The sequence below is a fragment of the Andrographis paniculata genome, unplaced genomic scaffold (genome assembly GCF_009805555.1).
Source record: "Andrographis paniculata isolate CXL003 unplaced genomic scaffold, ASM980555v1 Contig71END, whole genome shotgun sequence".
Taxonomy (NCBI): domain Eukaryota; kingdom Viridiplantae; phylum Streptophyta; class Magnoliopsida; order Lamiales; family Acanthaceae; genus Andrographis; species Andrographis paniculata.
In genome coordinates, this window is record NW_026137608.1 from 6,202,687 (window position 1) to 6,220,019 (window position 17,333).

Consider the following 17,333-nt stretch of genomic DNA (forward strand, 5'->3'; position numbering starts at 1 on the left):
CAAGCTAAAATAAAAAATATATCGTCAATTCAATAATTATCAACACGATTTGTCATTTATATAAATGTGTCCTCTGAAATTTTTTTTATTTTTTTTTCTACAGAAAAAAAAATCTTTCTTGTTATTTAATTTGTTATCTTAAATTAATTTTGGTGATTGATAAATAATTTATTTAGTGATTGTTTATATAAGTTAGGCTGCAAATTCACATCAATGAATGTATACTGCCAAACCGTCCATAATGTTTATGTCACGTAAATGATCATTTAATATATATATATATATATATATATTTCAAACATTATGTAATATTTTTAAGAATAAATTTATTATGAAACGATATCAAATTATGGGATATCAAAGCCATAAATTACCCCATCTTAATATTCCCACTTTATTAAGTTAAACTTTTCTTGAAGATAAAAATATTTTATTATTTATTTTATTTATTTATTAATTAAATATTAAAAATTTTTACAGACATTTTGCCTCCGAAACTCAGACGTTGGTTATATAACTGTCTCTACCCCCGTACTATATTTCATTGTATCATTCAAATAAAAATGAACTCGAGACCTAAGGTTCTGATATCATATTAGATGAGATAAATGACCACCGCATCTAAAAGTTTAACCTGTTAGATAGGCATCATTTATTTATTTACCTACAAACGGAAGTCAACCAACACTATATATTTATACTAAAAAAAATAGTAAATATCATCTCTAAAATAAATAAAATAAAATAAAAGTTAAAAATTAGGGTATCCTAATTAAAAAATTTTGATACTCAATATTTCATGTACTCGAAGTCCACAGCTGTAAATATAAATGGTAGTGTACAAATATTTGTGGTCTAAAATAATTTATTTATTTTTTAATTATGAAACTAGTATTTAATCAATAAATAAGTTTGTTTATATATAAATAATAATGTGTATATATATATATAGATATAGTAGGCGTGCAAGCATCATCTACATCTTCGCTCTCTACTTTTTTTTAGCAGTCTCTTTCTCTACTTTTATATTATTATTATTATTATTATTATTATAAATTTGGGAGGAAAATAATAAAATTGTCTTATTGATCGTTAAAATAAGTAGCCTATATATAGGCATACAAAACAGACTCGATAGACTCAAATCTAAGTAATGAATAAAATCAAATCTAAATATAAATTTACTAAATCTAAAATGGAATATCTAAAATATCTCAACAATAATTATTATTAAGTTAGAACATATTTTAATCATAATAATAATAATAATTTGTGAATTAAAATAATAATTTATATAAATTTTTAAATACAATATATATTCTTACATATAAAATTTCCAAGTGTAATACTTGTAGGAAAAAACTTATATAGAAGTATATTTTATTCTTCTTAAGTAATTGTAAGTTTAATTTATAATAATAATAATAATAATAATTAATAATGACAACATACAACATAACATAAATGGATTTTAAATTGTGTCATACAGTATTAATTTTAAGAATGATAGAGTAGATAATTCAGTATAAAATTTCATAGAAATTGATATGGAAACTTTTATTTTTATAATAGTCTATTTGTTCCATAAGTTGTCCATTTTAATTAAAAAAATAAAATAAATTTATTATATACTTTAATTAAATTTTAAATTTATAATTACAAATTTTATTTTAATTAAATTATTAATTATTTTAATCTTAATTTATAATTATTTGTATTATACCATGATTACTTTTATTAATATACTTTTTAATGGACACTTTGTCGGGATGGAAAAAGTAATAATTTGTAACTGAAAAAAACATATATATTTCATAAAAATTTATTGTTTTCTAAAAAATATCTAAAAATAACAAAATTAAATATTTAATACTTCTTCATATTCCGGAACTATCGAAAATTTTGATTTATGACAATATTTAACATAGTAAAATATAGTTAGTTAACTATAATGAGCTTGTATAGTATTATTATTATTATTATTATTATTATTATTATTTTATCTAGATGATCTTGTTGATAATTTAAAAATATTATTTAAATTTATAATGATTAATAAATTTGTTTTATATTTAAACTTAATAAATTAAAATGTTTAGTTATAAATAGTTTTAGTAGCAAAATACTTATGTCGAGTTAAAAATTAATTAAACTCGTAAGTTTAATCGCAATAATCATTTTCAATAGTAAAAAATTATATTTTGTTATGAATGAGGTCCAATTAAATTAATTTTTGTGTTATAGTTAAATTTCGTTATAATAAAATAATCTTAACAGCAAATGTAAAAATAAAATCAACCAATAACATAGGTAAAATATTGTTTCGGGTTTAAATTTTGAGTAAGATTTGAATAGTAAAAATTTTAAATTGAATAGCTATATGATATGATATAAACATGTATTAATGTAATATTTTAAATTAAAAATTATTTTTTCAGTATAATATAAAATTTTTAAAAAAATAAAAATTTGATTTAATATATATATACCTTTTAAAAATGTTCAATGAATAATAAAAAATATTGTAAAATTTGTGGAAAGAACATCCCCTGACTGAATTCATAGATTTACTTAATCCAATCACAAAAAATACAAAATAAAAAACTCCATCAATAATACATTGTAAAATATTGTAGAACATAATCTACTCTGGAGTTGGCAGTTGCTTTGAAAATGCAAAATTGCTGTCTGAACTTATCTCATAATAATTCAGCTGTGTGCAAAGGTTTTAAAAAATAAAAAGTATTGTTTGTTTTTAATTTGAGTTATATATAGATGTTAATGTTAGAAATTATGTTAATAATGTAAAAGTTTATAGTTTATATTAAATTATTAATTTTTGTAAAAAAAAAAATATATATATGTATTATATGTATTAAAAATCATGTTAAGAAAAAATTTTATTTAATGAACAAAGTCAAAATTTCGGTGTTAACCCAATTAAATCAGTATGAAATTAATTTGATCGGAGCAGCATATCAAGTAAAGGTAATATCTTATAACACAGATAATGAATAACACAGACATATATTATGTTATGCAATAATGAATGTAATATTCCCCCCGTCTATTAGTAGATTTTTTATTTGACTTTTGCATGCGAATTAAGATAAATATTATTTTATAAGTGTAATAAAGTAGTGTAATATTTATTTTACTATTGACATTATCGTAAAGTAATATAAAAAATAAATAATATGAGTATTTTGATATTTAATTGAAATTTATATTTATCAACAAGAAAATGACATTTTTTTATTTAGACATATTAAGATTGTAAAAAATGAAAAAATTTAGTAATGGACGGCGGGAGTGTTACAGTTCCATTTTTAGTTAGGAACCTTAAAAATAACAAATATTACGGATCAATTTTTAGTTAGGAACCTTAAAAATAACAAATTTATTTTGTAAAAATGTTGGGGTAACATAGATTTTTCTTCATGTTATAAGACTATTGTCTGTTGGTATTAGAAGGATGGTAATAAAAGGTGTTGAGAATGTTTGCTAGAAAACATATTTTTATTAAAAAAAATTGATAAAAAAATAAATAATTGATGATATTTTTGAAATTTTAATTATAAATTAAAGAGATGAGAAGTGAGAAATTAATAAAAATCATGACATTTAAAATAAAATATTAACTTATTAATTTTTTTAAAAATGGGTAATAAAATAAATTTAGCTATAAACTAAAAAAAAATAAAAATAAATTTAACGGAATGAACGAAAAGTATATATCCTATTAAATTTTTTTTAAAAAAAACCATATATCTATTTATTTTTATGTAATTAAATCGACGCACATAGAGTTTGAATTTATTCAAGCAATTACACTGTATTATTAATCGTGGAAAAACCAAATTAGAAAATAAAAATAAAAATAAAAATAAAAATAAAATAAAATAAAATAAAATACGGACACTCTTGGTGGAAGATAGAAACGTGAAGTTTGTTGAGGCAGAAAGTCAAAGAAGGGGGCGGAAAAACATGTTCACTACAGTCTTCACGATTCTGACAATCTTACGTCATTTTCCCTATTTATTTATTAATATTTATTATTATTATTATTAAAAATATATATACTACAATTCATTTATCAGCATTCATGCGATAGTTAAAATTAACCAGCAATTTAATTTAATTCATTTTAGTTGGATAAGATGCAAAATCACGCAACAAATACCACTCTAATTTGCTGTTTTCAACCACCAATAAAAAGTAAAATCTGAAATAAATTCGAATTATCGAAAATTTTTAAATACCGTACGAAATGTAAGAAAAATAAAAGCAAACTGTTACGGAAATTTCCAGGAAATCAAGATGAGACAACAGAGACAAAAGAACACAAGAATCTACGTCTAGGGCGCTGCAAAGACAGAAATTTTATTATAAAGTACACAATGTTAAAATGAGAATACATGGACCTAAGCCTTTGACAATAATATCCAAATCATATCTCTAAAATCTAAAATATAATATCCAAACCATATCCCTAGATTTTATGATATAATCAGGCTTCATATCCCAACACAAACTGATACTGAAGAGAAATTAAAGATGATCCCCAAAGCGAATTTTCACTTAGATTGATGCTGACTAAAGATGCACTCTGTCGAATGCGAACTGCTTGTTATATATATGTTCTATAAATCAGTTATCGGATCGTGTGCGCAGTCGGTTGTAACTAACGGAAAACCCCCTCGTGGTTGCAACCGCCTGAAGAACCGTCTTCGGTTATGTTTCGTGCTATCAACCGACCAGACCAGTCGACTGATCAACAGACCAATCAAGCGACTGACCAACCGACCAATCAAACGACCAACCCGTTTCTTCAATGACGTCCGAAGGCCTATTTTCTTTTTGGGTTTATCTGTGGGTCCAAACGTTAGAATTCAGTTATAGGCCCAATAAAACCCTAGAATATTTTAATATATAACAGTTAGAGTATAATAAACTGAAATTTCTATTTTAGTCGTAAAAGTACATACATAATTTATAGTGATATATAAATTGTCTAAGACAAGAATCTCACGAATCTTTTAAATAAGATAACTATTATAAATATAATATATTACTTCTAAATATATTTTAACAATAATTATTAATATATATATATATATATATCAAGACAATTGTGTGTAATTAATATAATTTGTTTTTTTTGTCGTTGTTGGATGACCGACATCGGCTTCCTCACACATTCCTCCTTCCTGTCTTAATTGTATCTTATCTCTTAACAATTTTTAATATTATTCTTTTTAACTATAAATGTTCAATATATATAATTTTGAGTTGACTTGTGCAAATTAAAGGCTGGTTTAAATAGAAACTTTTAAAATTTATGATAATAATAAAAATATTACTCTCTCCGTTCCAGATATCGTATATACTACAACGTAGACATTGTATTTTAGAAGGGGTGTAATTAGTAGATAATTAAGAATGTATTAGTAAAATAATTATCCTATAATATAAATAATTATAAATTAAGATTAAAATAACTAATTAATTTAATTAAAATTTAAAATTTAAAATGAGATTAAAGTGTGTAATCATTTTTAAAAAAAGAAAAGTGACATGCTATGTGGGACGGACAGAAACGGCAACATGGACATAGTATCTGGAACGAAGAGAGTAATATTTAATATATAATTTTACTATAAAAGAAGAAAAATACTCTATTTATCTTGATATTTTTTTTGAAAAAAATTATTATTATTAATAAATGTCAAAAGTTTAAAAATATTTGTAAGTTTCATCAGTAGAATTTAAATAAACTTTACTAATAATTTATTTTTATTTAAAATATATACCAGTTTATAAAAAATTTTGTGTATTATACTCTCTTCATATTATGACATGATTAGCGTAGTCGTCAAGGTTTAAAATAAGTGTGATTAATAAATAATTAAAAAATATATTAATAAAATTAATTGTAATATAATACAAATAATTAGAATTTATAAAAATTATAAATTATACAATAAAATACAATTAAAATATATAATTCTTTAAAAACAAAAGATAACATAAAATATAGGAAAAACAAAAATACAAAATATACAATTATATATAGAACGAAGTAAATATCAAATACTTTCCTCATCCCGAGGTAGATGACTGGTTTGTAAATTACTCAATATTTTAGATAACGTAAATTAATTAATCGTTAATAATAAATTATGATATTATTATATTATTTTTTTATTTGAGCAGTACTATAGTATTTTAAATTTGTGTAGCCTTATATAATATAAATAAATAAATATATTTATTAATCTATTATTACCATAAATTAATTTTATAAAAGATAAAATAAATTAAATATATGTAAAAATATTTTTTAATTAAAAAATAAAAATAAAATTTTTTAAATAAGTCCTTACATGTAAAAAGTTAAAATTTTAATTAAATTAATTTTATACTTATTTTGTTAAATTATTTTTTCTTTTTTCTTTTTTCCTTTTTCATTACAAACATGATTGAGGTTAGGGGCAGCTGGTGAGAGTACCTGAGGCGGCCGCTAAAGACATGAAAATTATTATTAAAATTAAAAATTAATCATAAAAAACTGTTGTACGTCACAACAAATATGGTCAAACCCAAACTCCTAATAATTCTTCTTTCATTCCATTCCATCCACCGCTAAATTGCACCTCCGATGGCGGCGCCCACCGTCTTCCTCCTCCTAACCCTCATCTCCGCCGCCGTCTCCGACGACCTCCACTCTCTCCTATCCATCAAATCCGCCCTAGGCGACTCCAACCACACGCTCTTCTCCTCCTGGCAATCCGATTCCCCAATCTGTACCTTCCAGGGGATCACCTGCAACGCCGCCGGCGACGTCGCCGGAATCGACCTCACTTACAGGAACATCTCCGGCGAGCTTCCGGTGGCCGCTATTTGCGAAATTAAGTCTCTGGAAACTCTCGCTTTAGGGTTCAACACGCTGCACGGCCGTGTTACGAACGATTTGAATAACTGTTTTTCGCTTAAGTACTTGGATTTGGGAAACAATTTCTTCTCCGGCGAGTTCCCCGACATATCCTCCGTCGCCGGACTGGTTTCCCTCCACCTGAATAACAGCGGATTCTCGGGGACTTTCCCATGGAATTCTCTCCGGAACATGTCCGATCTTCAGGCGTTGAGCTTAGGCGACAATCCGTTCCTCCGGTCGCCGTTCCCGGCGGCGATTCTGAACCTGACGAAGCTGAATTGGCTCTACCTGACCAATTGCAGTATCGAAGGGACGATTCCAGAAGAAATTGGGAATTTGGTCGACCTGGTTAACCTAGAACTGGCCGATAATTTCCTCTCCGGCGAAATTCCGGCGGGGATCACCAAACTCCGGCGTCTATGGCAGCTGGAGCTCTTCAGCAACGATTTGACCGGCGAATTGCCGCCGGGATTCGGGAATTTGATCAATCTCGAGTTTTTCGATGCTTCCAACAACAGTCTTCGTGGAAACCTATCCGAAATCCGATTCCTGAACAAGTTGCAGAGCTTGCAGCTCTACAAGAACAACTTTTCGGGCGAGGTCCCCGGCGAGCTCGGAAACTTCAAGCAGCTCGTGAATTTGTCTCTCTATATTAATAATCTGACAGGGCAGCTGCCGGAGAAGCTAGGTTCTTGGTCGGAATTCAATTTCATAGACGTATCGGAGAATTCTCTGACGGGGCCAATCCCGCCGGAGATGTGCAAGAAGGGGAAGATGATGAAGCTGCTGATACTGCAGAACAAGTTCACCGGAGGGATACCGAAAAGTTACTCCGGCTGCCGGGAATTGATCAGGTTTCGGGTGAACGACAACGGCCTGTCGGGGGCGATCCCCGCCGGAATTTGGGGGCTGCCGAACCTCCAAATCCTCGACCTTTCTGGCAATGATTTCGAAGGTCCGATCGAGCCGGAAATCGGCAATGCTGCGTCATTGGGACAGCTGTATCTAGCCAACAATAGATTTTCCGGCGAACTGCCGCCGGCGATCACGAATGCAACGTCTCTCTGGTCGATCGATTTGCAGAGCAATCGGTTTACCGGCGAGATTCCGGCGACCATCGGCGGTTTGGATCAGCTTTCTACCATTCAGCTACAGGGGAACGAATTCTCCGGCTCGATACCGGATTCATTAGCCTCTTGCCGATCCCTGAACGAGATTAATTTCGCCGGAAACCGCCTCACCGGCGTGATTCCGGCGTCGCTCGGCTCGTTGCCGACGCTTAATTTCTTGAACTTGTCGAGGAATCGGCTTTCCGGGCCGATTCCGGGGGCCCTATCCTCTTTGAGGTTAAACCTACTCGATCTTTCCGACAATCGGTTAACCGGACCGATCCCGAATTCCCTTGCCAGCGAGGCGAGTAACGGCAGTTTCGCGGGGAATAGTGCGCTTTGCAGCGGGAGTATCCGAGGATTCCGGCGATGCTCGCCGGATTCCGGCATGCCGGGGCACCTCCGGGCGATCTTGCTCTGCCTGTTGGTGGCGTCGGTCGTCATGCTTATTTCAGTCTCGACGTTTTGCTACGTGAAGAAGAAGAGCGAATGCGCCGGCGAACGGTCACTAAAAGACGGGTCGTGGGATGTGAAGTCGTTCCATATCTTGACCTTCTCGGAGGACGACATTCTCGACTCGATCAAGCCGGAGAATTTGATCGGAAAAGGCGGCTCCGGGAATGTGTACCGGGCAGTCGTCGGGAACGGGAAGGAATTCGCCGTGAAACACATTTGGCACGCGGACGAATACGCCGCGGGGCGTAAGAACATCGGTAGCTCGACGCCAATCCTCGCCCGGCCGGCCCGGACGAACAAGTCGCGGGAATTCGACGCCGAGGTGCAGACGTTAAGCTCTATACGACACATAAATGTCGTGAAGCTCTACTGCAGCATCATCAGCGACGAATCGAGCTTGTTGGTTTACGAGTACATGCCGAACGGAAGCTTATGGGACCGACTCCACACGTGCAAGAAATTACCGCTCGACTGGCAATCGCGGTATGACATCGCCGTCGGGGCGGCGCAAGGGCTCGAGTACCTACACCATGGGTGCGACCGCCCGGTGATCCACCGCGACGTAAAATCAAGCAACATTTTATTGGACGAGGACCTAAAGCCGCGGATCGCGGATTTCGGCCTCGCGAAGATTCTCCAAGCCGACGTGTCGAAAGAGTCGACGCAAGTCGTGGCGGGCACGCACGGGTATATCGCTCCCGAGTACGCCTATTCAAGCAAGGCGAGCGAGAAGGGCGACGTGTATAGCTTTGGCGTGGTGTTGTTGGAGCTCGTGACGGGACGGCGGCCGATCGAGCCGGAGTTCGGGGAGAGTAAGGATATAGTGGAGTGGGTGAACAGTAATCTTAAGAGTAAGGACAGAGTGATGAACATGGTCGTGGACAGGGTATTGGACGAGGTCGAGAAAGGGGAGGCCTTAAAGGTGTTGAGGGTCGGGATTTTGTGCACGGCTCGGAATCCGTCGGTGAGGCCGACGATGAAGAGCGTCGTGCAAATGCTCGTCGAGGCGCGCCCGTGTCGGATGGTCACGATCGTTTTCGGGAAAGACAAGGAAGAGTTCTCATGCAAAGCAGATAGCCAGTGAGCGAGCAGAGTGCGTGTTATTTCGTAGGTTTAAGGTACCGTTTAGATGAAACGAGAGTTGTTGTAAGCATAGCGTGTGTAGAGTTTTGGAGTCGATCGTTTGTTATTTTAGATTGTAATGTTGAATAATGTAATAAATATGCTGAAGTATGTGAAATATTAGTGTTATATTACTTGCGTACTAAAAATTTATGTCAATTTGATCAGACACATACTTTTTAAAAATAGTTAAATACCAAAAAATCGAGAATATTGTTTTATAACAATAAATAAATAAAATCCTAAAATTGGATAATATAGGGAGTTGTAAATCGTCGAGCTATAGCATAAATGTGTTCATTTTTTGTTGAATGTTAATATGTCGAGCGATGAAACTATGAAGAAATGTTACGACTTATGAATATATAGTAAATGTATATATTTATTTTTGTTTAGAATTGAAATTAATAACGATATTTTTTATTTAAAAAAAAAAAATACACTCTAAATATCAATTGGGCCGAAAGTCTAATCATGTGACATAAAAATATAGTCGAGCTCGTGAGATATGGTGGTTGAGGATCTATCAAATTTTTGCTAATATTTTTACCTATGGATCTTATAACACATAATTAATCTAAAGTAGCTTTCCTAGTTGGTCTGATTTACAAACTAATCACAATAATATTAATAAAAAATATCGAATAATTTGATAATTACATCGAGGAGAAAAAAAAAACATCTCTCTGGAAAATGAACATGTCCCATTAGTATCTTTGATTCGTAGTGTAATAGTTTTAAAGATAAAACGACATTTATCTGCCAAACAGATGAGATCCTTTTATTTTGAAGTTCCAACAAACTAAAATAAAAGAAAATAAAATAATTTGTGAATGTAAAATGAACGAAAGATTTTCCGAAAAACTCGCCAAAGGAAGAAAGATTAGAGAATACCATTGTGTTTCTTTTGTTTTTTCTTACACATTTTTTCAAAAAAATCAAAATATTACACATATTCATTATTTTTATATTAATTACACAATTATCTATACTTTATATACAAATAATAGATATATTTTGGGTTGTATAATGTTATTTTATCTGTCATCCAAATTTATTCTTTTTTTTTATTATTATCATCTAACTTTTTTTTTAATAAAAAATACCATTTTTTGTATTTTTTCATTACCGTAAAAAAGTAAAAGTTTATGGAGTATTTTTATTTACTTATTCTTAGAATTTGTATTTGATCAAATGAACACACAGTTGAACGAAGAATGAAATATATTTGTATCAATATTGAATAGTTTATATTTAAAATTAATAATATATAGATATATATTATAACAAAATATATCTTAGTGGACTGATTAAGGTGATAATATAAGACAGTAACATGTATGCAATAGATGATAATATGATATTTTCTATGTCCCATATATTTTGTCTATTATATTGTAGATATAGATTTTAGAAAGACATTATTAGTAAATAATTAAAAAATATATTAGTAAAAATAATTGTAATATATACAAATAATTATATATTAAATTTAAAATAAAAAAATTATAGATTATAAATTTAAAATGAAATTAAAATGTATTATAATTTTGTGTATATATTATTGTTAGATAAAATTGACGTCTCACTTAAAAATTTAAATTTAAAAAGATACTCAGATCGCGCTCGAAATATAGCGAGTACGAATTTTCATTTTATAAAAAATATGATGGTCACTTGAAAGTTGAAAAAAAATGCAAACTCTAGGCTCCGTCTACACATTAGACTTTTGATAATTTTTGGGTTTTGAAAATTTAAAAATAATAATAAAAAATATTCTATCCGTCCAAATATAAAATAATTTTTTTTTTTATCATTTTCGTCTGTTTCATTTCAAAGTATTCTTTTTCTTTTTTAATTAAACTAATCCTACACTAATATTAAAATACATTCTAATTTTTATTTAAATTACAAAAATATCATTACACATACAATTATTTTTAACATAAAATCAAAAGAGCAAAAATGTTAAAATATCTTTCAAATGGGACCAAGTGAGTATATATTTAATGTACTCCCTCCGTCACATTGAAAGGTTGTCATTTTCCATTTTCGTCTGTCCCAAAACAAGATTACCATTTTCTAATTTAATAATTGTACTACCTACCTAACATAATAAATATCTTTCCAACTTACACTGTTTTACACAAATGTCATTACTTTTATATTATAGGGACATTTTTTTTCGTATTTTTCACTACAACTCATTATAATACTAATATTCAAAATTTACGTGCAAAACGTAAACGGCAACCTTCCACCGGAACGGAGGGAGTAATATTTTTAAAAATAGAATAATACCAAAAACCTCGAAAATTATTGTGTAAAAAAGATGATATTATAAACATTTTGGAAATTCGACTAGGATAATATCAGCACCTATACTTATCTTCAAAATTTCAAACAACATCCAATAGTTATTGCAATTTTTATTTTATTTTATTTTATTTTATTAATTTCGAAAAGTAAAAGTTGTATGATTGGGAAGAATCCATCATGGAATTTACATAAAAGATGGATATCAATTGGCGCAGATGCTATTTCAGATACTGACTTTTGAGTGGGGGATATCATTTATATATATAACAATCAATTTCCAAAAATACATCTACAAATAAAAATTAAAATAAAATAAAATAAAAAGTTCTTTATTCAAAGAATAACATAATCCTCACCACAGATCCTCTCCCCTTTTCTTACATCAACATATACATACATACATATATATATATATATTGATATTGCAGTTCTTGATCATCTTCAACATCGTTCATTAATGGCTTCCAGGGCCCTGTCCTTCCTCATCTTCCTGGCCCTGTCTTGCCGGGGAGAAACAGACCACAATCCACCCACCCCACCTCAATTCTTCGACCTCATCAAGAAATCCATGTCGGGAAACTTCCTGTCCCAATGGACCTCCCAAATCCATTACTGCAACTTCTCCGGTGTCGCCTGCGACCGCCGCCGCCGCGTCCTCCGCCTCGACATCGCCGGAAATTCCCTGTCCGGCCACTTCCCCGCCGGCGTTTGCTCCTACCTCCCCACCCTCCGCGTCCTCCGCCTCGGCCACAACTCCTTCTCCGGCGAATTCCCTGCCGGCGTCGCCACCGGCTGCTCCTCCCTGGAAGAGCTCAGCCTCACTTCCTTACACCTCACCGGCCCACTCCCGGACCTCTCCCCCCTCAAATCCTTACAGGTCCTGGACCTCTCTTACAACCAATTCTCCGGCGGCTTCCCCGTCTCCGTCGCCAATTTGTCCGATCTCCGGCGACTGAACATGAACGAAAACGATGGATTTCAGTTTTGGGAGCTGCCAGAGACCTTTTTACAGCTTACGAAACTCGAATCGATGATCCTGTCGACTTGTAATATCCGGGGAACAATTCCAGGCTTCATCGGAAACATGACTTCTTTAATCGATCTCGAGCTCGCCGGAAACTTCCTGTCGGGGCGGCTCCCGCCGGAGCTCGGCCTGTTGCGGAATCTCGAAACGCTCGAGCTTTACTACAACATGGAGCTCGCCGGAGAAATTCCAGGCGAGATCGGAAACCTGACAGGCCTGAAAAATCTAGACATGTCGGTAAACCGATTCTCCGGTCGATTGCCAGAATCAATTTGCCGCCTCCCCCGGCTACAAGTCTTGCAGCTTTACAACAACAGCCTCGTCGGAGAGATTCCGGAAGTTCTCGCGAATTCGACAACGTTAGCGAATTTGTCGCTTTACGACAACTTCTTGACCGGAAAAATCCCGAATCTCGGAACGCTGTCGCCCCTGATCGGCCTCGATTTGTCGGGAAATCACCTGTCGGGAAATCTTCCCGATGGCCTGTGTCGTCGAGGCCGTCTTCGATTCCTCCTCGTTCTTCAAAATATGCTCACCGGCAAAATCCCGGAAATCTACGGCGAATGCAAGTCGATTTTCCGGTTCCGTATTAGCGACAACCGTTTCCACGGGAGGATCCCCGACGGCGTCCTGTCGCTTCCCGCCGCGACGATTATCGATCTGGGATACAATAACTTGACAGGCTCAATTTCTGGCAACATCCGCGGCGCGGAAACCTTGTCGGAGCTTTTCTTGCAGGGAAACCGGCTGTCAGGATCGATCCCACCGGAAATCGCCATGGCGGCAAAGCTCGTGAAAATCAATCTCAGCGGCAATCGTCTCTCCGGCCCGATTCCTTCGGACATCAGCAAGCTCGAACGCCTGAATCTTCTGTTCTTACAGGACAACCTCCTCGATTCGTCGATACCGGAATCGCTGTCCTCCCTGAAATCGCTCAACGTCCTTGATCTTTCCGGCAATTCCTTAACGGGCCAAGTCCCGGAATCCCTCGCCCGGTTGCTTCCGAACTCCCTCAACTTCTCCGACAACCGACTCTCCGGCCCAATCCCGGATTCGTTCGTAAAAGGGGGAGTTTTGGACAGTTTCCGGGGAAATCCAGGACTCTGTCTGCCGCCGCCGCAGGCGGCAGCAGCCTATTCAAACCCGCATTTCCCGGTCTGTCAGGGATTGTCGTCGAAGACGACACCGAACTGCATTTGGCTGATTGCGGTCGTTGTCGGGATACTGATAATTGGGGCGATTACCGTCGTCAAGAGCTGGTCGAGCCGGAAACGGGAAGCCGCGGAAACCGACGATCACAACACGTTATCATCATCGTACTTCTCGTACGACGTCAAGAGCTTCCACCGGGTGAGCTTCGACCAGCGCGAGATCATCGAGGCGATGGTTGAGAAGAACATCATCGGCTACGGCGGATCCGGGACTGTCTACAAGATCGAGCTCCACAACGGCGAAATCCTCGCCGTGAAAGAGCTCTGGTCGCGGCGGGGCGTGAAGGACCCGACGCCGCGCAACGACGACCGTCTCGTCGTCCTCGACCAGGAGATGAAGACAGAAGTCGAGACGCTTAGCGGCATCCGGCACAAGAACATCTTGAAGCTCTATTGCTACTACTCCGGCCTTGACTGCAGCCTCCTCGTCTACGAGTACATGTCGAACGGCAACCTTTGGGATGCCCTCCACGTCGGGAAGCTCGTACTTGATTGGCCGACGAGGTACCAAATTGCCGTCGGGATCGCGCAAGGCTTGGCCTACTTGCACCACGACCTAGTCCCGCCGATCGTCCACCGCGACATAAAGTCGACCAACGTATTGCTTGACGTCGACTACCAACCGAAAGTTGCCGACTTCGGGATCGCGAAAGTCCTCCGCGCCCGCGGATCGAAGGACTCATCCAACACCGTAATCGCCGGGACTTACGGATACTTAGCGCCCGGTCCGTAGCCATAAGTGATCGATACTTATAACTCGCTCTAATTTATCTCGTACATTTTAAAGATTCGATTTTTTTTTGCTGCGTAGAGTATGCGTATACTTCGAAGGCTACGACAAAATGCGACGTGTACAGCTTCGGGGTGGTGCTGACGGAGCTCGTGACGGGGAGAAAGCCGGTGGAGGCGGAGTTCGGGGAGAGCGAAAATATCGTATGTTGGGTTAGCGGAAAAACGTCGTCTCCGACGACAGATGGGCTCAAGGAGGTCGTCGATAAACGGGTCCTTTCGGGACCCGACGACGAGAAGGATATGATCAAGGTCCTCCGAGTGGCCATACGGTGCACGTGTCCGACGCCCGGCCTCCGGCCGGCGATGAACGAGGTGGTGCAGCTGCTGGCGGAGGCGGACCCTTGCCGGAGAGACGGCGGCGGTGGCGGTGGCGGGAAGTTGTGGATAAAAACTTGACAAACAAAGGGGTTACCAAATAAAGAAAGTAGAGCCATTTTAGGAATGGCAAGTACATATTGAGGAGGGTATTTACACTTTGGTATTTTGCTTTTGGCAATGTTATGCATGAGAATATTTTTGTATGAAATAAACCTCACTTTCACTTTAATTTGGAAGGGACTTTTTGTTTTGTAATTTGATTTGTCAACAATCGAAATAGAATCTTGGAAAGTAACTTAAAGCAAAAGTGGGCTATTCAGATTCTGGATTATTGTGGGGTCATTTTATAATATATATATATATATATATATTTTTAGTTAGTTAGTTACAAAAACTGCTGCCATTATTCTTAAAAAATGTATTAAATAGTCTCGTGATGTTATTACACTAAGACTCGTAATTGTGAGGTTATTTTCGTATTTTGTCTGTTATAGTCTAGTTTGATTTATCTTATTTTGCGGACTCTTATATTCAAATGAAAATTTATCCAAAAATATATATTTTTATAACAAACTGTGAATTTTCATATTATAAAAAAAAAAAATTAAATAAAATGAAATAGTGTATAAATCTTGCAAGTCAAATTAGACATTTCACGTGATAGACCTCGACTAAGAAAACACCTGCATAGTTTAGATCATTGATGCTAATATTAGATGATTTTTAATATATCATTTCATCTAAAAATTTAATTTTTTAATAACATACAAAATTCGTAAGGTCAAATCACATATATCCGCTTATGCGTAAGGTCAATTTTTTAATAATATGTATATATATATATTAAATGGGCATGAATCACGTATTGATAGATCAAATCAATATTACGTTGATTCGATCGTGTCAGTATATGTATAAAGGTAAACAGTATAAATGGTACATATCACAATATATTTATACTATAACATATATTATTCTATAATATAATATATATTATATTACGCGGAAATATATATTATTTATTTTTATAACATATACTGTCAAATCAATAAGCAGAATATGCATGAGATCCGCGTCGATATTAAATATAAAAAAGATACTCCGTTCGTCTCAGATACCGTGTCTGCTCCGTTCGTCTCAGATACCGTGTCTGCTACACTGTAAACACTGTAAACACGGTAGTTTAATTAAATTTTTTTAAAAAAATATATAATTAAAATTTTTAAAATGAGATTAAAGTGTGTAATCATTTTCCAAAAAAAAAATGACATGGTATCTGGGACGGAGGGAGTATAATTTTTTAAAAAAAGAAAAAAAAAATGAAAAGAAACGGATGATTATTGGAAGTGTGGATGCAAAGGAAAAGCATTTTTTTTTTGCTTTGAACTTTAGATCATTCATGAATCATTGTATGTGCTTTTTATTTATTTATTTAAGAAATGCAGGACCAGAAAAGGATGTTTGTGTCTTATTATTGCAATATTGAGATTGAGGTATGGGTGGCAATATATATGAGTATGACCCAATTCAATGTATATTTCATAGATTTTCGCAAAAATAAACATGGCTCGAAAAATCGATTTGAACTTGGCATGAAAAATTTATGCTTGAATCTAAAAAAAAAAAAAATTGAAATTTTTTTGGGCCGTGCCCTACTCGACATGATGAGAAACCGGAAACCGGACTGTGTTCGGGTCTTTAGAGATTGGATTGTGTCTAACCCGACTTATTTTTAAGATTAAATATTTTTTTGAATAAATATTTTAATAAATATATTTAAAAAATAAATATTCTTTTTGATTGACTGTAAGAGTCTCATTTACCTTTTGTGTCATTATACTTAATATTAAAAATATTCCTATATCATTTTAATAATATTATAAAACACTAATAGAAGTATTTTTGTCATTTTTTATTGATTTCTTCTATATTTTCATATAATAATTAATAATCAAATATTAACACGCAAAAAGTAAATAAAATCTTAAAGCCGAATGAAAGTAGTATAAATTAAAAGTAAAAACATGGTCTAATAGTTGAATTTA

General features: G+C 34.2%; 2 protein-coding genes across 2 annotated transcripts; both read left to right on the top strand.

The window, feature by feature from the left end:
* The first annotated feature begins 6,581 nt into the window (after window positions 1-6,581).
* LOC127264879 (receptor-like protein kinase 7) lies at window positions 6,582-9,753 on the top strand. Its single transcript, XM_051294445.1, has one exon. It carries the CDS (start codon window positions 6,662-6,664, stop codon window positions 9,584-9,586), a length of 2,925 nt encoding a protein of 974 aa, XP_051150402.1. The 5' UTR covers window positions 6,582-6,661; the 3' UTR covers window positions 9,587-9,753.
* A 2,566-nt stretch (window positions 9,754-12,319) lies between these two features.
* Window positions 12,320-15,608, top strand: LOC127265042 (receptor protein-tyrosine kinase CEPR1-like). The gene is made up of 2 exons (XM_051294694.1): window positions 12,320-14,903; window positions 14,990-15,608. Exons 1-2 carry the CDS (start codon window positions 12,401-12,403, stop codon window positions 15,364-15,366), a joined length of 2,880 nt encoding a protein of 959 aa, XP_051150651.1. The 5' UTR covers window positions 12,320-12,400; the 3' UTR covers window positions 15,367-15,608.
* Window positions 15,609-17,333: the final 1,725 nt, after the last annotated feature.

Bases quoted from the DNA above. Each gene is read 5' to 3' on its own strand.
- LOC127264879 (XM_051294445.1), top strand. From the start codon at position 6,662: ATGGCGGCGCCCACCGTCTTCCTCCTCCTAACCCTCATCTCCGCCGCC.
- LOC127265042 (XM_051294694.1), top strand. From the start codon at position 12,401: ATGGCTTCCAGGGCCCTGTCCTTCCTCATCTTCCTGGCCCTGTCTTGC. The intron at 14,904-14,989 runs GTCCGTAGCCAT...TTTGCTGCGTAG, and splicing joins TTACGGATACTTAGCGCCCG to AGTATGCGTATACTTCGAAG.